Raw genomic sequence first — 26,827 nt, 5'->3', positions numbered from 1 at the left:
GTAAAAACTAAAACAGTTTTGTCATATGGTTCTGGTTGTGCTGGGGGGGTGATTTTTTAGAGCATGCTTTTGTCATCTTCAGAGCTGCAGGTCTGTTTCAGTCTGATCCAAGTTTGTTCTGGCACTGAGGAAACAAAGTACTGCAGTTTCTTTCCCTTCAGAGGGAAAAAATACCTCCTTTGGTCACAGAACCTGCGATAAATTGACTTACATCCGTGAGCTGCTTGAATCCCGTGTGCCTGGGTACTGTATGGACCTTTGGTCCGGAGAGAGACTGGCAGGTGAATGTGAGTGATGGTAGGAACCCTGTCGTCCCTGGCCAGCAGTGAATGTGAAAAGCTAAGGAGCTGGTGCCAACAGGACTGGTAAAACCTTTGAGCCCTTCCGAGTGGCGCTGGTGACCCTTGGTCGAGTTTTACTAGTGGCTGTCTCCCTTTCTGAGACCCCACTTAAGAGTCTTAATGGCACACTTCTTCCAGGCTTGTCGCTGGCACTGCCTGCGCTTCACTGGCCAGCAGCTTGGGAGCAGCAGTGGCCAGAGGAGGAGGCTGGAGGTGGCTGTCCTGCCTGCCTTGTCATATGCAGCTATCACTTACAGGACATCCTGAGACCCCCAGTGTATGGTCTTGTCCCTGTGGTCCTACTGACACTGCTTAACGTGATTGCTTAAGACAGATGAAAATCTCTGTACTCTATTCCCAGGGGTTTTGTTTTGTTTGTGTGGTGTAGTGTGTTGTTTTTTTTTTTTTTTTTTTTTTTTTAAACCAGTTCTTATTGCTTGAGCTAAAGCTTTATTTGCTTGGTCTGTGTAGCCTTCCTGCCCCTACCCCTTCTTAATTTTCAGCAAAACCAGCTTGTTTTCAGAAGTGGTTGGGCAAAAAGAAAAAAACCCCAGTTAATAAAAGATAACTTTCTCCCAGATGTCTTGTGAAGGTCTTGAACGTACTCCTCAGTCTTTCAAAGCTGTTTTTCTTTGATATTACTGATGCAACTGAGAGCTGCCGATTCTGGCACTTCCCAAGTTCTAAGTGAGTAGTTTCATTAAGATAGATTTCCACAAGGTAGGTAAACATAATAATTAATTTGTCACTGTGTTCTATTTCAACTTCTGGACTACTTATCGAAAGGCTGCTAAACAGTGTAATAATTCAAATATTTTTTTTCATATTAGTTTGTATAATACTGTTAAATAGCTGGCCTAGTATCCTCTAAAAGCCTTGGATAATGTGGTTGCCAATTTCTGTTGAGAGTTGATGGGACTTTGGACTTACGTCACTTATAAATGGTACCAGATTGTTCAGAGCTGAGTATTGAGGGACAACTATTGGTGTTGAAGTCCAGTCTGGCATTTACAGTGCTTAGATCAGGTACAGTTGTAGTTGTACAGATACAGCATTGTTGCAGAATAAATACGTTAAACATAAGCTTTATCTGTCCAGCTCTTTGGCTTTTGGCCTTTAATGTGTCCTCCCTTTCTTAGAAGAAAGTAGGTGACTTTAGCGAAAAGTGTTGAGAGTGTCCAGTACACAAATTCATTGTATTTTTATTTTACAGGGGAAGAAGTTCCTGAGCAGTCTAGTTTTTGAAAAAGAAATAAAAATACGTCACAGAGCCAAGCACAAAGATGGTACCATTACTGTCGAGGCAGAATATGAAAAAATAGATATTGGAGAAGAAGTGGCCAGGGCAGGGTTTGCTGAAAAATGCACATCTCCAGGAATCACTAAAGATGCAGAAGAGAGAAAAGTAGATGTCGTGCAAAACCAACATCGGAAGATAAAAGTTTCAGTTCCACTGTGGATAAACAGATCTGGTAACATGCTGTACAGCACCCCAAGAGGGTCCTTTGACCAAGTGGCTGCCAGCGCAAGGAGTCAGAATCGTGTGTTTGCACCAAAGTAAGGCAGTGAGATGACATAGAAAACTTTGTATGAGTTGAGTGATCTGATTAGCTCAGTTGCTGGGATGTGTGTATATGAAAAGATGGAGGGGGAAGTGGGTATCTAAAACACAAAATTCAATTTATGTCTTTCCAGAATGAAGTAATACTGGTGCTCAATGTGTGTGCGTGCTGTGGTGGTGGTAATTAAGACATTAACCAGTACAAAACTGTTCCTTTGTGGTGTTGCTGGTTGGATAGCTTGTTCTTCCTCACTTGATTTCCGGAGACAGGCTGGTCTTATGTATCAGTGCAAGATGTTGAAAAAGAAGGAAGGAGTAACAGCTACTAAGCAGAGGGGAAAATGCTAGAAAGCTGAGTTGAAAGTGAAGGTTGCAGGACGTCGGGCCACTAGCAGATTTTGCAGTGATAAGCAATGCAATGATCTTCGTTTTAGGATCTCTGTAGTTTCCATAAGCTTGTCCTTGAGTCATTTTGTAGCTATCCCCTATTTATTTACCTCTGTTAAAAACTCATTGGACACAAATGTGGAATGTAAAAGTACACTTACTTAGCAGGACAAACATATTTTGGTGATTTATTTGTGTAGGAATATAACGATGCGTGCTTATATGAAAGCAAGCCAGCAATCACAGTTTGAAGCAAGCTTTTAGGGGATAATGGTGTCTCTGCAACTTGTAATTACATTGACAAGAGGTGGTGGTAAGTTGGCAGTTCCAGTTGTTGTCAGAAATCTTTTTAAAGACTTATCCTACAGTTGCTAGGATTGCCATGGCAACAGGCTGCTGAGAAAAATGTTTGTGGGTGGGAAAGATGGTACTTGGCATTCAGAAAGTTAAGATAGTATGAGAAGTAATGTTCTTCAAAAAAAACTTGCTTAGAATTTGCTAACGTTCCATAATTTGAGCTTCTTGAGCACTTTAATGAATCACCTGAGGGCATGGCTTTCCACATACCAGCAAGGTATCCAAATCTTTTTTTACAACTAGATTATTTAGGCAAGTCTATGCTGCTAACAAATACAAATATGAAATGAGGTGCTCTTCAAAAAGTCTAAATTTGTAGTAAAGTACTTCATCCTGAATTATTTTGATACTCTGACTTGTTTTCTGAGTAGTAGATAGGCTCTGAATCTGATTTTAAAAAGAAATAGCCTTGTTGGTTTTGTTTTGTTTTGTGGCATGCAGTCTTGAGATGCTTTTGTGTACAAAGCTATCTTGACTGGCCTGATCAGCTGGCAGCCAGTAGTTTCTTTATTCCATTTCTGTATGTTCTGGTGTCCTTTAACTTTTTGCATATCCCAGGCATTTTTGGGGTGGTATGCCTGCAAAGGAAATTGAGAAAGAAAGATGCTAGGATGTAACCAAAACCTTGCAGGTGAGGATGAAGTTCATGTGGGGTCTAGTGGAGCTTTGGTACTTCGTCCCAGTACTCAGAGACAGGTGGTTTCGCATCACTTCATCCTTATAAAAATAACTTGTAGGGTATAGATCCAAAGCACTAACCTTAAAGTACTTTGGCTTATTTAGTAGACTGAAGATTTGAATTACAGTGCACCATGACTTTTCTGGGTCTTCAGTGTGGTATTGTAAGATGTTTTTTTGCATGGGAAAGACTTTTGAGTTAATGACTGTGAAAACATGTGAAGGGTTGACTTCAAATTATGTATTTTTTTTTTCCCTCGGTCTTGTGTAACAATCTTTGTAAGGAGAGAAATACAAATTCTGAAGAAGTAAAGCATGATTGTGTAGGTGCTTCTATAGTCTTTTTGATGTGGTGTTCTGTGGCCATTACTGAAATTACAATGTATGTGTTTTTTTTTTTTTTTTTTTTTTAATTAATTCCTCTTAATTCATTTTTTAAAAGGGAAAAAATGCTAGCTTCAACCCCAGTGTCAGACGCCAGCTTGGCACAAGTAAGACTAGATCAGAAGCTGTCCGAACAGAAAGAAGCTCTCAGGAGGGAGAATGTAAATCTCTTGCAGAGGCAGAAGGAACTAGAACTGAAGGTTGAGCAGCTGAAATGTGAACTTCAGGTATGTGGAAATGCAGAGGATGCTTCTTGTTGCGAGTGTTTCTGAACAGTGCTTCAGTCTTACGGTTTCATCATACTGCCATTCAGCTGTGCACTGTTGTTTGGAGTACAGAAGGATTAGACTGGCTGAGTGGAGACTTTTGTTGCCCTGATGCAGGGAAATGCCATCAGTGTGTGTTAGCACACGTTGTGCAGCCCAGGTTGGGCCCTGGCTCCCCTCGGTGTGCGTGCTGGCTGGTCACCACGCCTGATGCAGCTGCTGGTTTGGATGGAAGCTTTCAGTTTGAATGTGGAGTTTTGCACTTCATGATTAAAAACATGCTTTGTGTATAAGGAAGCCTTGCCTTTTTTTCCCCGCTCACTAACAGGGAAAAACAGCTTTGTGTGTGTTGGACTGCAAATTCCTAAGCATCACAGAATCATAGTAGCTGGGGAATTTTAGAAGTGGATAAAAGTGATTATTTCCTTAATTGTTGCTTAATAGAGAAGATGCTTACGTTTCTTTCCAGGGGAAGTTCCTAGCACTGTCTGAGAAGCATGGTACTTAGTTACTGATAGACTTAAAAATGCTGTGAATGGTTTTAAGTGTGATAAACAGCAGTAGTAAGAAGAGATTGTGTGACAGGATGTTATGTTTGCATGAATTCAGAAAATGTTGTGCAAACTCCTATTTCTAACAGATACAAAAGGAAAATCTGCCGTTGTGTAAATCCCCTTGACACCCCCAAAACTGAACTTGCACATGGATGTTTCTTTTTTCTTATGGAATACAACTACTCATAACCAGCTTTGCTACTTGGTTACCTGTTACCTAGAATGCCTCTGTTTCTACATACACTAACCTGTCATTGCACACATTTTCCATCCACTGAAGACATGATGTTTGTGTGCTTCTATACAAACCGAATTAACAAGCAACAGAATACATGTCTGCAACTAAATAAAAATACTTGAATGCTAGGAATTATTAGAAGCATTTCTTACATATAGTCTGATGATATATTTCTTTTTTTAAGCCTGTTTTCTACAAGTTTTAATTACTATTTTGTGTTGAGTGCAAGTAAACTGTTTTAAAAGAAAAGGTTGTGGATATTCTTCTAAGTAAATATTTGTTCCCTGCTAAAAACACTAGTTAATGATTTGTTTTAGAAGGGTGATACATGGTGGTGACTTTGAGGGGTACTTGAATAAAAAACCCTGCAATGATGAGACTTTGGATGCTCATCTGCAAATACAAAACTACTTAAGTCCTGTGTTTTTTTTGTTTGGTGGTGGGTTTGGTTTTTTTAATATAATATATAGTGAGTCTGAATTACTAATGATGTTTCAAGACTGTGTTTCATTACCTCAAGTGGAGTTTATAAATGCATCTCTGTGGTATGAGAGTAAGAGCTTTTAAATTTAGGTTGCCTCATGAGGAATATAGCCTGATGTAGTGTGTGGAGTTTTCTGGGGTCAAAAATATTCCTTATTTTGTTTTAAGAATATTTCTTGTAGGAAGATCAGGGGTCAGGATGGTTGTACGTACCGCAAGACTTTTGTTTTCCTGCACCACTTTTGAGGTGTGGTAGAGATAGGAATAAGGAGTTCAATGAAGTCCTGCACTTGATTTCCCTAAATTAGTGAGTAGGAATTTTTCAGCAAGGGAAGAAAAAGTTCCATGTTGTCTGAGGAGTTGGTAGCAAATGGGGAGTAATTGAAGAAGTACACTTGAAAGATTGCTGCTGAAATGAGAGGAAGGAAATGAACCATTAACCTTGAAGAGGCTGTTAAAATAAAATTATTCTTACTGGTTTGTATGCCTACCTAGGCATTTTGTTAGTGCTTTGCAGAGGGACAGCTCTGTGTGTGTCTGTATGTATGTGTTTATCTCAAGTTTTCAAGTCTAAATTGTGATCTGCGTGTTAGTAACCCTGGATGACTGTTGTGACTGCTGATCTCTCTTTACCTGTCTTTGTTGAAACACTGCTCCAAAAATGATAAATAATTCAGAGAGAGAAGGAAGCATCCAGGAAATCTGCGGAAAGTTTTGAGGAAACCCTACGTACTTATTTTGGAATGAAAATGAGAAGCTTGGCTGCTAAGGTGAAGGCATTGAAAGAAGTTAGGTATGTTTTGGTTTTTTTTTTTTTTTTTTTTTTAATAGTACTGTTTATCATTGCCCTGCTTATCTTTTGAAGTCATGCATGCTTTTTTGTTTCCCAAAAGTTTTGCTTTCTTAATTTTTTAAGGAAAATGTGTTACAAAATGGAGGGGAATATTTCCGAAAAGCAAGGCTGAAACCTGAGTTTTTTGGAAGCTCACATTGGAATGTGTTCCATGTTTCTCAGTGTTTATCTGAGGAACTTCAGTTCACTTCTGTGCCTTTACCATAGCTGTTGCAAAAAGAGCTTTCGGTTCCATCTTCAGAGATTATGCTAATTAGTAAATGCAGCTAGTTGTTAAAAGTAACTGAGTAGTCAGCGTTCCTTGGATATGTGTATTGCTGTGAGAGGTCTCTTTGGGTAGCCCAGACTACCCTTCAGGTTTTAGAAGGGACAAAACTGCAGTGAGAAGAAGGCTTGAAAGAGAAATGACCATCAGCCCTTTTAAGAAAGAATATGTATATTGATGTATGTGTTTGTGGAAGGTGACTAAAAAAAAAAAAAAAAAAGAGAGAGAGGAATTAGGACAAAAGGGAAATTAAGGGCAGGAGGGAATTTCCACATACAGCCTTGTCAATACTGAGGTATAATGAATGTATTCTTCATTCTTCCTGAAAAAAAGATTAACAGCTGAATAAGACAAATTGCTGCAGCTACCTTTTGAAAGAAACTAGGTTATTAACATGACAGGTGCTATCTCAAAATTCATATGTTCAAAGGGTCTGAATAGCATTAATTTTTGAACTGCTTGAGTTCTGGAAAAAAAAATCCTAATAAAATGTTGTTTCCTCCTTACAACTTAGGCAGACAAATAAGAACAGTCATTTTGGGGAGCAGCTCTCACAAGCCATACAAGTGGTTACAGAAGGATGTCTCTCTGTTCCATGTTCCTTGGAAAAATTGCAGAGGATTTGGACAGAGTATGACTTGGCTCAAGAGAGGATTCAGTTATGCAGAAATGTGGTAGGTTGGAATTATTCTTTTCTTGAGAGCTATAATTTAACAGCTATTGACAGCGTATTTTGGTCTTACAAGTGTAGCTGGATAGAATGAGCACAGCATGGAAACATCTGTCCTTTGCTAGATAACGTCGAAGGCTTTGCTACCTTTGCTACAACTGATGTATTTGTGGAGTGTTATTTTTTTGTGTTAAACAGACTTTTTGACACCGTTGATTTTTGTAAAGAAATACAAGGAAATCAGAACATGGTGGCTAAAAGATTTCTGTGCTGTAATAGAAACCGCTTCAGCTGTGCAGCTCCAGTGTCTGTCTTCAAAACCTTTTGTTAAGGCAGCATGCCACTACTCCGTACATGCTTCCCTCCCATGGGGAGGCGTAGGGAGAGCGGTATGCAAATGTGGTTCTGTAGGAAGATGGACTTGTGTAGGGGAAAGCTGCCATCTAGTGCAACTTCTCTGCAACCACAGATCTGAAAAAGCCTGCCTGGGTACGCCGGCATGGCTGTTGGTAAGGACGGTTGGGTGCCCCGTCTCTCGTGTGCGGTGATGCTGCTTCTGGGGACGGGCAGGTTCCCCAGTCTGTGGCAGGAGTGGTGGTGAGGCAGGGAAGGGATGGTAGCTGTGTGTCTGGAGAATGGCAGCAAATCTGATGTGACTGTTTTCAGGTATAACCTAAAACGTTTTAAATATGTTTGCTGAAGAAGTGTTGCTGTGTTACACTGAATGTAATGGCTGGTGAGATGGACTAGAAAATAATGAGCCATGAGGACAACCCAAGTAAGTTCTGGTTTTGTTCCCTGTGCAGAGAAAAGTATCAAAACATCTATAGCATGGCATACATTTGATTGTTTTTATTAAACAAAATAATTTCTTTTCACTTACAGCAAAGCCAGATGTTTAAATCTGACAACACCAAGATATAAGCAGATAATAAGCAGATGACATTTTAATGTTGCATCTTGTATATGGGAGTAATATGTAGAAGAACAGCTAGGTTGCGAGGTACCCAGGAGCCAGGGCTGCTTAAGGATTCACGTGCACAAACTTCCCTTGGGTGAATTCCTCATCCTGTGTTCGGTAGCAGCAGTTGCAGTTTTCTGGAGATTACGTGGGATGGCTGAGCTCAAGAAGTGTGTCGGTAAACCTTGATGAGTAACAGCAGGCAAGCAAAGCAAGGCTGCCTTAGAAGTTGTTTTCGCCCTGTCATCCAAGTTTTGCTTTGTCTCGGTCTGGGGATAGAGGGAAAGAAAACTCTTAATGTGGACAACAGTTAGGGGACAGATCCTGTGCTGTGACTGTTGAGGCTCAAAGTGTTGGTTCAATAGAGGAGATAATTGCTTTGGTGTCATTCAAGTGACAATATGTGTGAGGGTTGTGGTGTTTTTGTTTTTTTTTTTTTTTTCCTCTGAGTTGCTAACCCCAGCAAGCAGTGTTCTTCTATGAGAAATGTCATGAAAATAGGTTTAATTCTTGAGGAGTGCTTGAGGTTTTTCTGGTGGACTAATTTGTTGGAATATTTTAGGCAATCTGGACATTGCCACCAATTTCAGTTGTGAATGACAAACAATGAAGTCATGTCTGCATAATACATTGTAGTGAGTTACACTGCCAAAATATTTGAAATACTACTGAAACGAGCTGACATCACTGCTTCTGGCAGCTCCATATGTGTTTGTGTAGCCCTCTGTTTTGTGTTGGCAAGGTGTGGCCTCACACATAGTTTGAAAACTCATTTTGTTCAGAAATCCACACCACCCCCCTATCATCCTCCCCTGCCCATTCTGACATTGTTCCTGGTTGCCTAAGCTAAGGTGTAAATGAACGGTGGCATGAAATCTTGTGACTGTCACCGTTGTTCTAGGAAAAATTTCCTGCTCTCTGAAGAGAAGAAGTTGTCATGGTAGTGTCAAAATACTTTAAATGGGGAAAAATAAAGGAGATGGGAGTTCTGCTAGATGTTGGGTATCCCCCAGAGTACTGCAAAGGGTTCTCAAGTGGGAATATGTATGGAAGTGTAGAGGTCCCTGAAGAATTAATTTAGTTTTCCAGATGAATTGGTAGCAGCTGGAAGCAGGACATCGCAAAGCTCTTGTGGAATTTGTCTTAAGTATTTTGAAGACTTTGGTAGGTCAAGGGTACAGAACAAGAGTTTTGGTGGCATCATGCTAGAGCTGTGGTACCACAGAAGTTGTCCTGCTTTAATGCGCAGTGTAGTGACTTAACTTTTTTTTCCCTGAGAATCATTTTGATTTTTAAAGATCTATTTTATATGCTGTAACATGCCACAGAATCTTGACTACTGTATTTTCAAATCTAAGAAGTGTCCAGGACGCATGCAGTAAAAGGGTATGCTTGTTATTCTGCCTGTCATCCCTACTTAAATTATACTAACTGTAGACAGGCTAACAAATATTTTTGATAGTACAAAGGAATATATCAATGTCACTAACTTTGTTTCCTGCTCACTTAAGATGAGGTATGTGTAAATCCAGTTGTCGTGGTTTGGGCCTGGTCGGCAGCCTACCACCACGCAGCCACTCTCTCTCCCTTCTCTTCTGGCAATAAGAAGGGACAGAGAGCCAGGCTTGGGGTTTGAGATAGGACTGGGATGGGGAAAAAATCCCCCTTTATGGGCACGAGTAAAAGGCAGACTGGTTAGGGGAAGGAAAAAAAGAACATACATTTATTACAGACACTAACAACACGCAACAGAGTAGGACAGTGAGAAGCATTGCCACATCTTGAGAACACCTTCCCCCCACCCCTCCCTTCTTCCCTGGCTCAGCTCTGCTCCCGATATCTCTACCTCCTCCCCCAGGGGCGCAGGGGCAGGGAATGGGGGGTGCAGTCAGTGCTGCCACTTTCTTTATCTTCGGTGGGGGGAGTTTCTGGAACTTATTCCCCGTGCTCCATCGTGGTCCCCCTCTCACAGGAGACAGTCCTCCACAAACTTTCTCCGACATGAGTCCCTCCCATGGGCCGCAGCGTTCCCCACACTGCTCCGTCGTGGGTCACCAACTTTCTCCGACTGGATTCCCTCCCACGGCTGCAGCCCTTCCCGAGCTGCTGCGGCGTGGGACTCCCCCGCATGCTGCAATCCTCCCAGCGCTGAATTACAGCAGCGGGGCTGCCTTTTCCCATGAGACCCCGGCCTCCTTCGGTCACAGCACCTTGATCAGGCGGGCGGAAACCACAGGCCATAAATCAGTGCCTGCTCCACTGTAGATCTCCATGGGTGGCAGGGGGGCCGCCCTGCTGTCTCACCACAGGATACAGGGGGGTCTCTGCTCCGGCACACCTCCCCCCTCCTTTCTTCCTCTGTTCCTCCACTGACCTTGGTGTTCATGCAGCTGCAGCAACTCCTCCTCACCAGTCCCACTGCTCCTCACCACGTCCCTTCTTAAATACGTTACAGCAGAGGTGCAGCTGATGGGCTCAGTTTCCAAACAGAAGTGGAGCTGACTTGGAGCTGGGAGAGCTTCGAGAAGCTTCTCACAGGGGGCCGCCCCTATAGCCCCCTCCCCTGCCACCAAAAAACTCCACCACTCACTCAACCCAGGACACCAGTGTACAGGAAGCCCGGTAAACCCAAACGGATGAAATAGCTGGCTACTAAACTATAGCAGACTGTTTAACTCTGCTTAATCTGTCAACCTAGCTGCCAGAATTGGTTTTACTAAGTTAATTCTTGCTGTTTAGTTGCCCAAGCAGTGTGCTCTTCATTTAACCTTCCTGGAGTGCTGATGCCCTCTTTTACAGTCACAAGCCTTGTTTGTTTGTAAGCTCTCGGGGGTGAACATTTTGTCTTGCTTTGGGGGAAACCTAATGTCTCTGAAATATCACAGGCATAAGTAAACCCAATAAAGTTTGAGTGCAGAGTAAATGGCATTATTTCAGTTTTCATTGTCTATGCTTTCTTAGTTGTTTTATGCTGATTTAACTGGGTCTCTCCTGGATACTGTCCTGAAAATGAAGATGGGGAACTGGAGCATTTGTTCTTAACAAGGTATTTGTTTCAAATGTCTTGTAAGCATAAGAAGATAATCAGTGAACTGAGATACTACTTGAGGAATGGCGTGTATGAAAATAACAAAGATGTTTTTTCTGGAGACGAAATGCTTAAAAATATATTCAAAACTAATCATAGAATTTGATGTCAATTCTGTGTCTAAATAGGAAGGTAGTGATGCTGATCACTTAACCAGCTCTCCTATGAAATGTTGCTGAGAAGATGTCAGCTTTACAGATGAAAAACCAGGGATAGTTAGAAGTTCCCAATTGCAATGTAGGCAGATACTCGTAGTAATACGGTGTAATACAAATACTGACTTTTCAGACATTGTAGATAGTGTTTGATTGATGTGTTGCTTAATTTATGATTTAGATTTAGAAACTTACTCAAGATTTACTTTCTTGGAGGCTGTAGGGTACATACTCAGCATTTTTTTTTCTTTTGAGAAGAATGAAAAAATAATCATGCCAATGATTAAAAAAGAGAAACTATTCAGTTATATTAAAAAAAAAAAAAAAGAAATGGGGGAGAGTGGAATTAATAGAGCTGTTTAATGAGGATGCTGATGCCAGAGTTAGTTTTAACTATTTCATATACTACAAAGTAGCAGCTTCCATTAAAGGGAGACAAAACCTGGGGCCAAGAGTAGAAATAGGCTCTAAAAATGGATTATAATTTATCCATGGAGGGGGATTAATATTTTTTTTTCTCTTGCTTATGAGGTCATTAAATCACACTTAACCAAGAATACATTGATGAGGTGATCACATTATACATATCCTGCTCTTACGGACTTTCATAAGCATTTCTATAGTTATCAGAAACACGGTGGTAACCTAGCTTGCCATTTGGTATGACCGAGTCTGGTGGTGGTTTGTGTGGGGTGGTTTGTGGAGTTGTTTGCTTGTTGTGGGTTTTTTGTTTTGTTTTGTTGGTTTTTTTGTTTTGTTTTGTTTTTTTAAAGGTGTAAGATAGACCAGACACAAAACAAATTAAGTTTTGTAGTTTGAGAAGCCTTTAGGCTGTTTTAAAGGAGTTTAGTTCTACTGTTTGCTTTTTGATGAACTTACACCTTTGTAAAGCAGACTATTAAAACACTGCCTGTGTACTTAATGCTCTCTGAAGTTATTGTTATTTAATGGGCATGAAGTGTCACATGTACCCAGTTAAATGGCAGACACTGGAAGGAGACTTATCGTGTGGCTCCTGAGCTGTCTGTTAAGTTCCTGGATTGTCCTTCAGTCATGTGTAGACTGTTAGATGTACTCTAGTGCTTGAACTGGTATTAATAGGAGCTTGGTTGCCTGGTTGGCTCTTCTACTGTGTTAAATCTCTATTGCTCTATTTCTTGAAGTAATGTTCTGCAGGAATCTTGTCTTGAAAAGTGCTTTTCATGACAAGGGGTCCTTACTCCTTGTTATGTAGTGTGTTACAGTATTCTTTCACAAACCAGCTCCTGTCTTATGCAGGAAAACCAGAAGGAAATCTGTGAAAATTATATATGCTTTTGGTCACCAGAGATGCCCAAACAGTGCAGAAATGCCTATTAAATCTTTTCTGTTGTTGTTGCTTCATGTTTTTAAGTGCTGAAACATTATGTTGTGTTCAGCTTCTATGGTAGAATATAACCCATTGATTTTTATTACTCAGCCCACTAATGTCTGGCTGAATTACAACATCTGTTCAGTTGCTAATCTAAGTTTTAAAGCAGTCTATGCTGCAACTTGGGGTTTTATTTTTAGTTGGAGGGTTCTCCATCTTTCAATTTCCAACCTTTGGATCTCTTCCTGCCCCTGTCTGTTACAGGCAAAAGGTTTCTGTTCTGTCTTCCATGGATACTTACAAACTCCAGATAAAGTCAACTTCTAAGCTTTCACTGGATAAACTCAATTGAAATACTCTGAGAACATGTGTTTGTGTATTTATGTTACAATTATATATTGCTTGTTAGTAGGAAGTGTTCATTTGACTCCATGTGAAACTGGTATTGTTGCTATGGTTAACTCTTCTGTTTTCTGTTTCTTTATTAATTGCCTTCCACACTAGACTTTCCAAGATTCTTCTTTTTTAATTTTGTTGAGGTGGGAAAGGGAACATGTGTCAGGACAGTGTGTTATAGCTACTCGAGTCATTTTACTTACTTTTTTATTTTTGGAGATGGATGTAGGAGGGAATAGCAAATCTTTACAGCAGATCTGCCAAGCTGTAGTATGGTCCTCCATGTTCATATATATTTTAATATTTCTATGGACATGTTGGGTTAAATCACTGAAAAGAACACTGCAAATATGATTCTGAGTAACTTGCTTCATCCATTTTGAAAGGTTTGATTTTGGTGAGTCTTTTAGGTACCTTGTCTAATACAAATGTGGGGTTCCTTTGCCAGTAGCAGAACTAATCCTGCCAGTCATCTAAGGGAAACTTTGGTTTTATTTCTAGAAAATTATCTTCAGTTTCACGGTCTCACTGCAGATTATCAGCAGGGAGTTTACAGGTAATCTGCCTTTCTTGCTAGAAGGCAGTGAGGAAATTGGTAAAAGGATTTTTTTGATTCTAAAATATTCTTCTTCAGCAAGAAATTTTTTGCAGTTTGACTTTGTGGACATGATTTGGCATGTATGGAAGTGTGGATAATCCAAATTCTAATTTCTGTAATACAGTCAAAAACTGCAGGACAACTAGGACATTTTAAATTTACAGTGGTAGTTAGGACTCCCAGTCATGCAGTAACTGTTTCTTTAGTTGCTTTATAATATAGGCATATTTTTATACCGTAAAGGGTGTTGTATTTGTGCAAGGTGGGTCATGTCATAGGAGTAGAGGTTAAAAGCAAAATTTAGTTTTTCACTCATTCCTAGTCAGGCATGTATTGTGCTATTCATACTTTGCAGAGATTTAACACTTTTTTTGTATCACTTTCCACATTGTGTATGTGACATTTGGGTGTGAGTTGCTGACTTGCTTTTCTTTCTGCATAGGATGAAAGAGATGAATTGATCACCAAGAGGGATGAGGTGCAGCGGAACTTGTATTCAGCAGTGGAAGAATTAATTTTGGAAGTGGATCAGCTGCCCCTCTCTGAGCGCTCAAGAACGTTACAAGTAAGGAGGTTTGCTTTTATCAGTTTTGATTCTGAAACGCTGAGAACTTGTGGAGGGTGTTTCTTAAATATTCAGCATTTTATAGTTGAAGACCTTGGCAGCAGCAGATGAAGCTTTAGATAACACTTCGAAATTGTACATCTTACACATGTAGTTCTCAGTGTTACTTGTGATCCTGGTCTCTTAGATGTTTTGTGTCTAGAGGGAAATTATTATCTAGATCCTGGATTTGAGTGGCAGCTTTTCTTTTATGATACTGTGTTTGGTGACTAACAAGACTTTGGAAAGCACAGAATGTTTAGTAGAAGACTGGTGTTAATAAGAGAACCTACAATTAAAAAGTTAATATAGTTATCCTGTAAATTGGGGCAGTGGGTTTTGTGATTGGATTATACACTTTCCAAGCCCTTTCTGTTAAGATGGCTGTGAAGTTTGGACTAGTGTAGCAAAGTGTAAAATGCTTAAAATGTTGGGGAGGTTTTTTTTTTTTGTTACAGTGAGAGTTAAACACTATAGAAGCATGTGTTTATGCCAAAAGTGCCTCTCCCAGCCAACCCAACAACAGGAAGTGGGGAAGTAGATGGGGAAGTAGGCTCCGTAGAGGCAGTAAGAGCTTTTAAAGAGGACTTTACCAGTGGAAACACCAAGCTGGTGTTTCTGGCCTTTGCTTTTAGAAATAAATAACCTCTTTTTAACTTTAGAAATATTACTTGTTTCTATTTTGACTGTGCAGGTGTGTGTGGAGAGGAGAAGAAGGTTGGCAATAGTTTGACAGTGTGACTGTGCAAATTTCAGAGATGTCCACGTGTGTGAGATTATTTTTTGGTTCTAGTCTGATATGCAGATTGGTGTCTAATTAGAAAAGATACTGGATGTATAGTGTTTCATGGCTTTTTATCACTGGAGGCCCCGTGTGAATCCTGCTCCTTCAGACAGAGGAAAGTTGTATTGTGGTGTTGTATGGGGTTTTTCTGTTTTGTGACTGTTTTGGTTTGGTTTGGTTTTGCTGTGTGTGTAAAGGTTATGCTGTGCTAATCCACTAGGTGGTAGGCATTAAGCACCTTCTAGATAATTGTACTGCAGTGAAATTCTAATAGTTTTTTGAAAATATTTGAAGGGGTGCTGAAATGCTGTTAGGTGTGTTAAGTGAGTTTTATGCTTTAATTTAACTGTGTCAAAGATCCTCTCTTGTATTAGCAGCTAGAATATCAAAGTAGTTTTCCCAAGTAGGGAAACAGAAAAAAGTTTTTACCAAATATCAACGAGAATCTTGGTTTTATAGAGCCAAAAAGGTCACGCTGTGCTGTCCTGGAGAAACGAGGTTTTTTCCAGTGTCTCTCAGAAGAACAGTAGCTTTGAAAGCTGATGGCCTGCTCACTGAGGCTGTGTATTGCAAACCTCTCTTCTGCATCACACATATCTTCTTACGTTTTATACCTTCCAGTGAGAACTGTTGTTGACCTGAACTACGGGCAAATTCAAGCAGTGTTAGCTGCAGCTGGTCCAACTACCTAGGACCAAAATGAACAGTAAGTGAGCTCCATGCCTTCCAGATGATAATGCTGCATTAGTTAAAAGGAAGGCTGAGAGTGTGGGCATACAAAAGTAAAGCAAGCTAGGGTGTGAGCTGAGCAGTTGTCAGCTGTTCTGTGTTAGCTGTCTGTAAGCATGTTTCCTCTGCCCCATGGATGGTGTGTAGTAGCTTGTTCTGCTCTTTTTGACTTACCATGCTTAGAGAGTGTCTGGGACAAGTGCATGCAGGCCACTGAGCTGTTTTCATATGGTAGCTTTTTAGCCTTATGGAGCCTACTTCTATATCCATATGTTGGTGGAGATGCTAATGCTTTAGCAAAGTGTGTTTACAGTATGAAGAATAAATGGGAGGAAATAGGATATAACGTACAGGATTCTTTGCTTGAGGACAGCCTGATGGAATGCATGCAGATACTCTTCTGGTGTGATTAATGTTATTATCTTTGTAAATGAGATGTGATATTGGATATGAAACTGCTGCTGAGCACTTTTTTCAGTTCTCTTACCCACTTTTGGTTGCTGTTAAATGGGCTGATTTTTCTCCCTCATTCAGACTGTTCCTTTTGAACCTGGCTTCTCCCTTACCATGCCACTTTCTATCCATGTGTATTCTGGTGTATTAAAATTCAGGTGTTCAAAAAAGAATGTGAGAAAAATCTGCTGTGCACCTGAATGATTTAAATAGCCTCCACAAATTTAGCACAAACCTCCTTCTTATATTTGCTTATAGATAAGCATATTTGTACAAGGCTCGTGCCCTCTGGCTCCGTTGGAAATGGCTGTTTTAAATAAATGAGAGTACTGAATGAATGCTGTTCATCATAGTAGCTATTGTTATAAAAGTGGTTTTATAGTTTGTATAAAATAAAAATGATATGGTGTGGTTTGGTGTTTTTTTTTTGTTGTTTTTGGTTGGTTGTTTTTTCTTTTTTTGATCACTGTATTTCGTTAGTTATAATGTCAGGAAATTGTTATGCTTTTGGCCCCAGTCTGAACTTTTGCTGTGCTGTATCTGTAGGGCTGGGCCTGGTTGTGGCATCATCATGTGTAGTTCTACAAAATTGCTCAATCTCACTTCCTCACCTCCTCAGTACCTGCAGCCCTTGGCAAGGGGAGGCCATTGCTGCCACATGCTGGCCTGTGGTGGTAGTGTCAGTCTAAGTTATATTTGGTTGCTCATATGACCTGTTGTGTTTCAAGTGTCTGAAAGGTTCCTGACAAGTGACTTTAAGTTCTGTCATACTGCTTTTTCCATAGCACTGGTTATTGAGTCTGAACAGAAGCAAAGATGAAAACCTCTCTCAAGAGGAAGAGAGAGAGAGATTTTGGTGTTTTTCTTCATCCACATGACCTAGGTGTTTTTTGGAAGGGTCTGTGATATTTAACTCAAATGTTTTGGGATCTGGGAAAAGAAATTAAAGTGAAATGCTGTATATAAGCAAACTGCCAGCAGCCTTTCTCAGGGTTTCTTCAGTCATCTTGTTGGCAATGATGTGGGTAAGTAAAATGATGGATTTTGAAAACTAAAAGATGCTACCGATTACAAAAGCACAAGTGCATCCAGTGAAATGAAGGGGGAAGGGAACACCAACAGGATTGCAGTAAGTAAGCCAAGGGCTGGCCTGAGGGTGGGAATCCTAGTGACAACATTTACACTGCTCCCGGGAGCAGAAAGGGCTCAGGAGCATATCTGAAATGCTTGTACACCAATGCTTGCAGTATGAGAAACAAACAGGATGGACGGGAAGTGTTGGTCAGCTCCCAGAGCTACGGCACCATTGGTATTAGTGAGATTTGGAATGAGTCCCACGCCTGGAGTGCTGGGATGGAAGGCTACAGGCTGTTCAGGAGGGATTGGCCAGACAGGCAAGGTGGAGGTGTCACACTGTACGTAAGGGAGGGGCTTGATTGCACAGCCCTCACAGTTAGTGACAATGTGGTTGAGAGCCTCTGGGTAAGGATTAGGGGGATGCAAAACAAAGGGGATGTTGTAGTAGTGGGTGTCTACTACCAGTCACCCAGCCAGGATGTAAGCACTGATGAGTTATTCTGTAGGTAATTAGGAGAAACTTCTGGATTGGTAGTCCTTGTCCTTATGGGAGATTTCGACTTCCCAGACATCAACTGGGAATATCATACTTCTGTGATAAGCAGATCTTGAGAATTATTGAAGTTTGTGGAAGATAACTTCTTGTCACAGGTACTTAGTGAGCCAGTTAGGAAAGACAGCCACCTAGAACTGCTGTTTGTGGATAGAGAAGGACTTGTGGGGCATGTGATGGTATGTGGCTCTCTTGGCTACAGTGATCATGAAATGGTTGAGTTCAAAATTTTCTGTATAATGAGAATAAAGGACAGCAGAGTTGCTACCCAGGACTTCAAGAGAGCAACCTTTAAGCTATTCAGGGAGCTGTGTAGCAGAGTACCCTGGCAATCTGCTTTTGAGGGCCTAGGAGTCCATGAGTGCTGGTCAGTTTTTAAGAACAGCCTTTTAGAAGTGCAGGAGTGGGCAATTCCACTGTGTCCCACGTCAAGCAAGTGGGGCAGAAAGACCAGCTTGGCTGAACGAGGAACTCCTCGTGGAGCCCAGGAGGAAAAAGAGATTTTATGATCTCTAGAAGTGAGGTCAGGCTTCACGGGAAGAATACAGAGCTGTGGTTCGTTTATGCAGGGAGAAGACTTCAAAGGTCAAAGTTCAATTAGAGTTGAAACTAACCAGTGTTATTTCAGAAAACAAGAAAGTCTTTTAAAAGTATGTTAATAGCAAGAGGAGGTTTAAAGAAAATACTGGACCGATCGATACTTGTTGAAGATGGTCCTCTGACTAATAGGGATGAAGAAAAAGTGGAGGCATTCATTGTGTTTTTTTGCCTCAGTCTTTTATAATACTGATAAACTTTGGGCTGTCTGGTCCCCTAAGCTGGAGGACCACGAGTGTGGGAACAATAACTTTTAATTTGTGGACACTGAAATTGTAAGGGATCAGCTGAATGTTCACAAGTCCCTGGGGCCTGATAGGATTCATCCCAGAGTATGGAATGAGCCAGTGGATGTTATGGCAGGACCCCTCTCAATCATCTGCCAAAGGTCTTGTGAGTCTGGAGAGGTCCCTGCTGACGGGAAGCTAGCCAGTGTCACTCCAGTCTACAAAAAGAGTGTGAGGGAAGACACAGTGAACTACAGCCCTGTTAGTCTAACTTCAGTTCCTGAAAAATTAGGCCTTTCTCTTATACGTAGCACTTGAGTTTCTTTTCTAATACAAGTCAAAAGGAGGTGGACCCTGTGCTTCTTATGCTTGCAGAATACTTGTTTTTTTAGATGGAAATACAAGTTTCCAGGCTGTAAAACTAATTTGAAAGGGCCTTCAGGTATCAGACACATAGGCAATTGCTTTTTTGCCTAGGAATCAGGGTGACAACAAAGGTACATTGGAAGAGATTTGGCTTCTGAAGGGAGGGATCAGTCCAGAAGCACTTCTTGGGTGTCTGGCTGGTCACCTTGTTTCACAGTACGAGTTCACTTGGTTTTTCTGAAATTGAGCAGTTCTGTGAGGAGCGTTATAAATTGAACCCCATTTTGTTCTTTATCCTGGTGAGTATGACTTTAAAGTCCAATCATAGGGAAGGAGGGACTAAAATACAGATGACTTCTTATGAGCTGTTAAGCTTTTAGTGGTGTCTTTTCTTTCCATGTTTTAGAGGGGAAAATCAGACTCTGATTTCTGTGTGAGATCCTTTTCTGCATTTAATTTTCTGGTAGACATACTGCAACTAGATCTGAGAAGAATGTGTACTATAAACTATACTTCACTGGATATAGAAATAGTAGTAGAAAAAAACTATATGCCAGCAGGTGGTGCTAACTTTTTCTGTGTTAAATATCTTGGTTTTTTTATAGATAATATAATGGCACACATTTCTTCTGGTTTGCAAACCTGTTTTTGTTTGATTCACTTGTTGCACAGGAACTGTCTGATTCCCTGGGGATGGTGTATGGTCAAGGTTCTGAAGCAGATGACTCTGACGAGGTATTTCAAGAGTTCTTCAAGTGGAAGAGTCTTAAAATGAAGAAATTGATTTGTGTCAGAAATGATACGGACACAGCTCTGCAAATTTTTGCTGACTGGTTCAGTGGCATCTTAAAGGTAAGGCAAACAGTCAATATTTCCTGTTGATGTAAAAGGTGAAGTTAGGACACTGTCTAACCGAGCTTGTGAGGAGTAGGCGTTAGTAGGGACAGCTACCTATGGCAGGGAGGTTGTGCATATGATCAGTGGCACTAAATGACAGTGCCTCAGTACAGAGGGAAAGGTAATACATTGAGGAACGGAGTGTTAGTTTACCTTTATTTTTAGTGTACCTTTGCGGTGAACCAAGGTTTATGCTTTCTTATGAAAGGACATCTTTTGTACTTCTATGCAAGTATAACTTTTGTGTGGGTGTGCCCATCTGTTCACTGTGTCACTGAAATGCTTTAATTAGTCCTTTTAAGTGCCCTTTGGATAGAAAGACTTTAGATTTTAAAAGGTTCTAGTTCATAAATGCTGCTGAAAGAGGTGATGAAAGATCACTGCAAAGAAGCCATCAGTCTGACTTGACATGATCTAGGTACAGGTTGCAGACAAATATGCAATAGATGTTTTTTCCTCATTGAAATACTGAGTGTGGAGAATTTATGCAAATAAATCGTCCACTTCAATTTGCATGTCGTGGAGTATTTTCTGGAATACTATTTGGATGCTGTGTGTCTCAGTCTGAGTTGTAGGAGGTTTGGAGCATTGAAGTTGAGTACATGTTACTTGTCTTAAAAGGAGATGGATGGTGGAAGTGGCTTACCATCCATTGAGTTCTGCTTGTAAAGAAAGTGTAAGGTAGGGAGGTAACTGTGGCATTCCTGTCTCTGTGCTTAATATCTATGTTCTTGCTCAGTTTAGGACTCTTAATCTTCCTGGGAAGACTGCAACCTGCTCTCCCTCCATTCCTGCAGGCCCAGCTTCCCTGATCTCCTCCTTCTTTCACTTGTGTGTAAACATGTTTGTGTCAGCATAACCTTCCTACCCATGTGAATTGTACATAATCCACAAGGATTGTGCCCTTTCATAGTGAGTAGGTTTCCTGCCCTTACATCTTACTGTACCCAGCGCATTTACAGTGGGAAGATGCTGTTATAAATAAGTGTTCTTTGACCTGATGATAAATGCTCTTCAGCAGCAGTGTAGACTTGTGCATGTCATGTGCAGTATAATGTTAATGAATATGATTACTTGCAGATGTTTATGATCATGTCAGTTATTAGAGGGAATAAACAAACCTGCAGGTGGGTTTCTGTGGTTGCTGGGTGCAATTCAGAGTGCTATGCTGCACGTATGAAAGTGAGTAAAGTTTGTTAGTAGTAGTAATGTTGTAGTAATGAACTTTGGTTTACCTGTTTCAAATCTGAACTTTTCTGCAAACTATTTAGAGACACAGGAAATATACAGACTTTTGGCATGGGTTGATAAAGCACTGGTAGGTAGACCAAGGAAGAAGTTTTCATTTATCTATCTTAATAATTTCAGTTTTTGATATGTAATTTTTCTGTTGCAATTTAACTTCTAGCTCCTTTTTAAAAAAAGTGTGAGCAGTTGTGTGGAGGAAATGCTTCTTTGAAGTGTTTCCCCTTCCATTATTTTAAATAGATATTCATTGTCCTCTCTTTCTGAATCGAAATTGATCTTGTGTAGCACCTATCAGAATCTACAGTATGAAATAGGTCAGTGACAAACAAGGAAATTTTCAGACTTTGGATGGCTCCTCTGAATTATGCAACTCCAGGCTTTGGGGAGCAATATACTGTTTGAACTTGCACTGCTAAAGTTTTTATTTTTAGTTCCTTTAAGGTTAAGCCAATAAAATATTTTCACAATCTTTAGTGGAGTACACATGCTTGATAGGTAAATGGACAAGATGGAGTTTGCAGGTTTCTATTGTGACTCTGTACGTTGCATGTTAAATACAGGACTATCATTTAATTTTAGTTCTGGTTGGCAGTGGTAGTATCTCTTCTTCTGCAGATATGAGTAACAAAACTTTGCTGAAAACAACATCAATGTAATTATAAACTTATCTTGCTGATTCTTCCTCTGGCACCTTCTGTATCTTATATCTTGAAGCTAAGTTATTTCTGACTTCTGTGAAAACACAGAGGATTTCCTGGTGAAATCTTCAACCTTATTTCACACTTGATAAACTGTGAAATAGATCCCAGGATGAGTCTTCATCTCAGGTAGTGCTATGTAGGAATGGAAAGCCCACTTGATAGTGAAACTGCCATCTTGTGTATCACTGTGTGGGCAGCACACATGTTGATTTTTGACATGAAACTCAATAGGAGAAGGATTGGAATTCTTCTACTGTTTCATTTTTGGTAAAAATCAAAATGAGATTAGGCAAATAAAACCCAATCAAGTCAAGAATTGACTTTGTTCTTGCCTGGTGGACTCTGTTAGTTCTAGAAGTCATTATATCACTCAAGTTTGAGGCAGTTAGAAGTGAGATCTGACATGAATCCTGATTAGATTTCCAGTAGTGCTAATTTTTTTGTATTTCTTGCTTGTTTTTGCTGTCTACTTGCTAACTTCTTACTTTCATTTGCAAGGCTGATTTTCTTTTTTAAACTCTCTTTGAAGTGTTTTGACCCGATGTCAGAAGCATCTACAGATTTAGAGGAAGTGGTTGGCAATGCAGATGAAATTCTCAAAAAGGTCGAGTTGGCTATTTGTGAAGAACTGAATACTGACTTAAATGTAAGTTCTAATCATGCCTACCGTGTCACGACTTCCATGTATTTTATACATCTTTGATTTCAGTTTAAAGCTTTTCTCAATGTATCTGATAAGTTTATTTGCTACAAGGCAGCATCTTTTTTTTGTGGAAATGCAATAGAAAGTCATTCAGGCTGCTCCCCAGAGAGAAGAGACTGTGTTTTCCAGGCAACAGGCAGAGGACAGCTTTGGGTTACAGGAATTTAGCTGTATGTATGACTAACTTAACTAAGAAATACTGGGAAAACTCATTCTTCCCTGTCTGTGTGCAGAGAAACTTTCTTTGAACTGTACTGAGTTTTGGTGCTTGTGTTGAAAATACAGGTGGTAAAAAGTAAGTTCCTGTTTAAAATAATGGCATTACTTCTTTGGGTGAATGTTTATGGATAAATTTACTTTTTCTAGTCTTAAAGAGATGCCTAGTTTTTAATCACTTTCATATTGCATGGTACAAGTGTTCTTGCCTTACTGGTAATCTCTTTCTATACTTATGTTAGCCTTTTTTCCTAGTTATTCACCTTTCCTGATAAGCATTTCCTCCACTCTCTTTTGCTCACTATGAGGTACTTGCGTTGTCTCTGCAATGAGAGTCCTTACTGTGCCAGGGAATGGCCATGTCGGCAAAAGTTGAATCAGTCTTTAGATGTAGCCTTATACTGACAACAAACCAGCAGTTTAGTCTGCTTGTGACTGCTGGCTGTCATGAATTGGTGACTTTCACTTAGAAGAATGGTTGCATGCTTTAATGCTTCATACCTATTTAACTGTGCTATCCTTAAAATAATTCTTTTATAGCATGTGGAATAAGAAATTGGACTTCTGTATGGAATCAGTTTTATTCTGTTGAAACTGTTGGTGAACTCTTAGATTTGCTAACTTCCCTTTTAGAATCTCTTAAAGAAGAGGGGAAAAAATCTGATAAATGATTCTTTCCATTAACAATGGAATTTCTCAATAAAGGTTTCAAATACTAAATGTTGGCGTGTATAAATGAAGTATGACCCTCAGTCTTTAATCTCCCTCTGTGTAATTCAATCCAGGAGCATGATGAAGCAGAGAAGGGAATAACTACGAGTGCTTACAAGAAAGTTTTACATAAAGTTTTTCAGGAGCAAAGTATGATCACTGTCATACAGAACAGATATTTGGCCAGTGTTGAGGTGAGTTTATGCCGTATTTATTTCTGTCACACTGATATATTCTAGTAATCCTTTCCGACATAATTTATTTTAAAAAGATGTCCTCATCTTTTTGTAAGGAAATTCTAGGAGTATGTTGGTGATGAGAAATTGGTTGGGCTAAACCTTAAGAATTGCAGTTGCGCACTACCTCAGCCAATGTTTCATTTCATTTAAATACAAAGATATTTTTTAAAAAATAAAGCAGTGGAAGCTGGAATCTCTGGATTCATTACAAATCAGTAGTATGTAATTTAAGCAGATTGAGCTTTAATTAGAATGTTTTTTTTTTTTTTTCAGAAGGTTGTTAATGTAGTTAAAATGAAACACAAAATACCCTTTTTCAGTAGAGAAAGACCTTGAAAAGCTGGATTCAAATAGGCTTCAGGCAGTTTCTCTAATGCATTGGAATAAAGCATATTAAAATAGAATGCTTAAACACTTTCTGATTTTTTTTCTTTTCCTCCTAGTTCAAACAACATGCTGAGGAATGGCTGAATAGAAGACCGGATATTAACAACTTATTATCAGTTAAGAAAACTGTGAAGAGCTTAAAGGCCCAGTTAAGGTGGAAGCTGGTTGAAAAGAACAACTTTGAGGAAGTATGAAAATGTTACAGCATTTTTTTTTGTCTGTTTTTTAAATTGGTTTGGAAACTTTAATTTTTTCTATTCCAAGTAAGTGGTAACTGTATAGAACAGTTTGTGTTTTCTGACCTGAATTTTGTCTTTAACTGTGGAAGTTTTACTGGCCTCTGAGACCAAGCCTGAATGGCTAAAAAAAAAAAAAAAAAAAAAAAAAGAGTGAGTGCATAGCCACATAGCCACTTTTCTGTATGAGTCTCTAGCCATGGCACTGTGCTTTTAACTAAGAGCCTGTGGTGACAGTTGCAGTTCACAGCATGAACAGTTTTGACCAGTTCTTCTTACTGTGCTGGTTGTGTGATTACTTTGAGTTTTTATTTTGTGAATAATGCGTGTACCTCCCCTTTGATGACAGAAGTCAATGTTTGCTCTAGTTTTTAGGGTTCCCCACTACCCCTCAGAGAAGTCCAAAGAATGTAAATATTACCATTGCTTCAGTGCTGTTTGTTTGATCATGCATTAATTATTATGATGATGCTTAAGGAAAAAAAAAGAACCTTCACCTCTCTCTCTATAAGCATTGTAAAGGGGCAGTAAGCTTCCAAGAGGGATTTAAAACGAGACACGCTAATGAAACCCATTGGGAAAAGGATTATTGAATAATGAGGTGACATGAGGAAAATGCCTGATTATGGGAGAAGAAAGTGAATGAACTACGGAACCTGGCATTGCTGGTAGATGAGTGATGTTGCTGCTATTATTATATGAGACCAGCTAATTAAAAAAAAAAAAAAAAAGCTTCTGGACTTTGGAAACAAATTGGTAAAGGGCTATAACATTTGGTCAGTCACATGAAGGGAACACCTTTCTCAGTGATTAGGTTTTAAGAGATTCTCTTGGGTTTCCAGGAGGGAGGCTGAGTAAAATACACATTTGAGAATACATTGAAGTCCAGAACTATGAAGTGGAAGCTGTTTTTTAATTCTGATATAGTAGGTTACCATTGTTTGGTCTAATATCAGAATGAGAATTATACAGTAACTTTGTTATTCCTAATGCAGTCTGATGATTACAGCGAGTTTGAAATGAAAAGAATGAAAGAGGAAATTGCTGATCTGCGAAATAGGGTTTTTCAGGAAATATCCAAGGAACAAGAAGAATATGTAAGTATTAAACTACTTAGGGAACTGAAACAAACCTGTGTGAGGCACATCTGCATTTCAATTGCTTTAATGTGTGCTCTGAGTAAAATAAAAAATGTGATTTTTATGGTGTTGAATGTTAACATGGCCCTTTTTTTGGTGAAACCTCTGGGAGAAGACATGGAGGCTGATCACTTTTATCTGTATTTGAACAGTTTCTTCTGACCTTTCCCCCCCTTTTCCACTACATAAGAGGGTGAGGTGAGAAGAAAATGTGAACTGTAATTCTCAACCCAGAAGAGCTACAGGTAAAAGTGTAAGCTCAGTTTGCTGAAGACAGACTGTATTCTTGCAAGAAGGGGAACTGTTTCCCTATGGCTATGTTAAAACATGCTTTTATCCTGAACTGAACGAAATCACTCTTTCTCTAAGCACTTTTTTATGAAGGGAAGAATTGGAGACCATTGCCTTATGAGTGAGAAGGGCACCAGAATTTGTGGTGGTGATATATCTACATCTGCAGATGTAACATCTGTATGTAACAGTTACCTTGCAGCATTACAGCTGTGTTGGGTCTGGAGATGCATGAGATGGAGATGCTGGCCTGGTCTGGTTTGTGTTACTACTTGATTTCTATCTTCCTCCACTTACCCATAGTGAAGTTGTTTTCCTCTGTTTAGGCCTACTAAAGCCTCTTGTAGAAAAGATGAAATGTTTTAATGTTTTCTGTGGTAGTGCATGAATTGTTTGGGGCCTTAACACTACCCACTTTCAGATTTCAAAAATCTGTCCGTATTAAACTGCTACATTGTTGTTGTGTGTTGGTTTTTCCTTTTTTTTTTTTCTAAAAAAAAAAGACAAATGGCAAATGGCAGTGTTAGTTTGAATAATGTTGTTGAAGGAAGTACAGTCATGGTCAGTGTTTGTTTGAATGTTCTTGGTATACATTGCAAATGTCAGTGTATATTTATATATGTCAGACACTAGTGACCTGAAGCTGTGGGCCTTGTTTCCTTCATTTAGGAGAAGCTTACATATTTGGTACAGAAATGGTTCCCTGAGTTACCACTTCTTTATCCAGAAGCAGGAATTCTAAACTATATGGTAAGCAGAGGCTGTGTTTGAATGCACTGTCAGTTATTGTTTCAGGCACTATCAGGGCTCTGCACAGTCTCTCTTCATTAGGGGGTTGTACACCCTGAGCATTGTTTGTTGTGGTCTCCTTCCCCCCTCTCTTCTGGGAGATGGTCAAGGACTGTACTTAATTAGCTGTTGCATCATGACCAGCGTCTTGATAACAGATGCTGTAACTTTTTAGCATGTCTTAACTGCTTTTGTGCTTTGCTAAGCTGATTGAGGAAGAGGAGAGGTAGTTGAAGCCTCTGAATCTTCCCAGCTGTTAAATGCCATGTTCTTACCCTGGATATCTGTTTGTGC

General features: G+C 39.8%; 1 protein-coding gene across 3 annotated transcripts in view; it reads left to right on the top strand.

The window, feature by feature from the left end:
• The window catches only part of STK31 (serine/threonine kinase 31), a 43,322-nt gene that overhangs the window by 4,060 nt on the left and 12,435 nt on the right, over positions 1-26,827 (top strand). For all 3 annotated transcript variants that reach the window (XM_042802243.1, XM_042802244.1, XM_042802245.1), the window contains exons 7-17: positions 1,555-1,898; positions 3,767-3,935; positions 5,927-6,042; positions 6,882-7,041; positions 14,029-14,151; positions 19,649-19,828; positions 22,352-22,468; positions 23,527-23,646; positions 24,135-24,266; positions 25,310-25,411; positions 26,414-26,494. In XM_042802243.1, coding sequence (XP_042658177.1) covers positions 1,555-1,898; positions 3,767-3,935; positions 5,927-6,042; positions 6,882-7,041; positions 14,029-14,151; positions 19,649-19,828; positions 22,352-22,468; positions 23,527-23,646; positions 24,135-24,266; positions 25,310-25,411; positions 26,414-26,494 — 1,644 coding nt within the window. The remainder of the gene's footprint in view (positions 1-1,554; positions 1,899-3,766; positions 3,936-5,926; positions 6,043-6,881; positions 7,042-14,028; positions 14,152-19,648; positions 19,829-22,351; positions 22,469-23,526; positions 23,647-24,134; positions 24,267-25,309; positions 25,412-26,413; positions 26,495-26,827) is intronic.

The sequence above is a fragment of the Tyto alba genome, unplaced genomic scaffold (assembly GCF_018691265.1).
Source record: "Tyto alba isolate M040663 unplaced genomic scaffold, T.alba_DEE_v4.0 Super-Scaffold_38, whole genome shotgun sequence".
In the NCBI taxonomy this organism is placed as follows: Eukaryota; Metazoa; Chordata; class Aves; order Strigiformes; family Tytonidae; genus Tyto; species Tyto alba.
The sequence above is the reverse complement of the archived record's forward strand: the minus strand, read 5'-3'. Positions and strand labels throughout refer to the sequence as shown.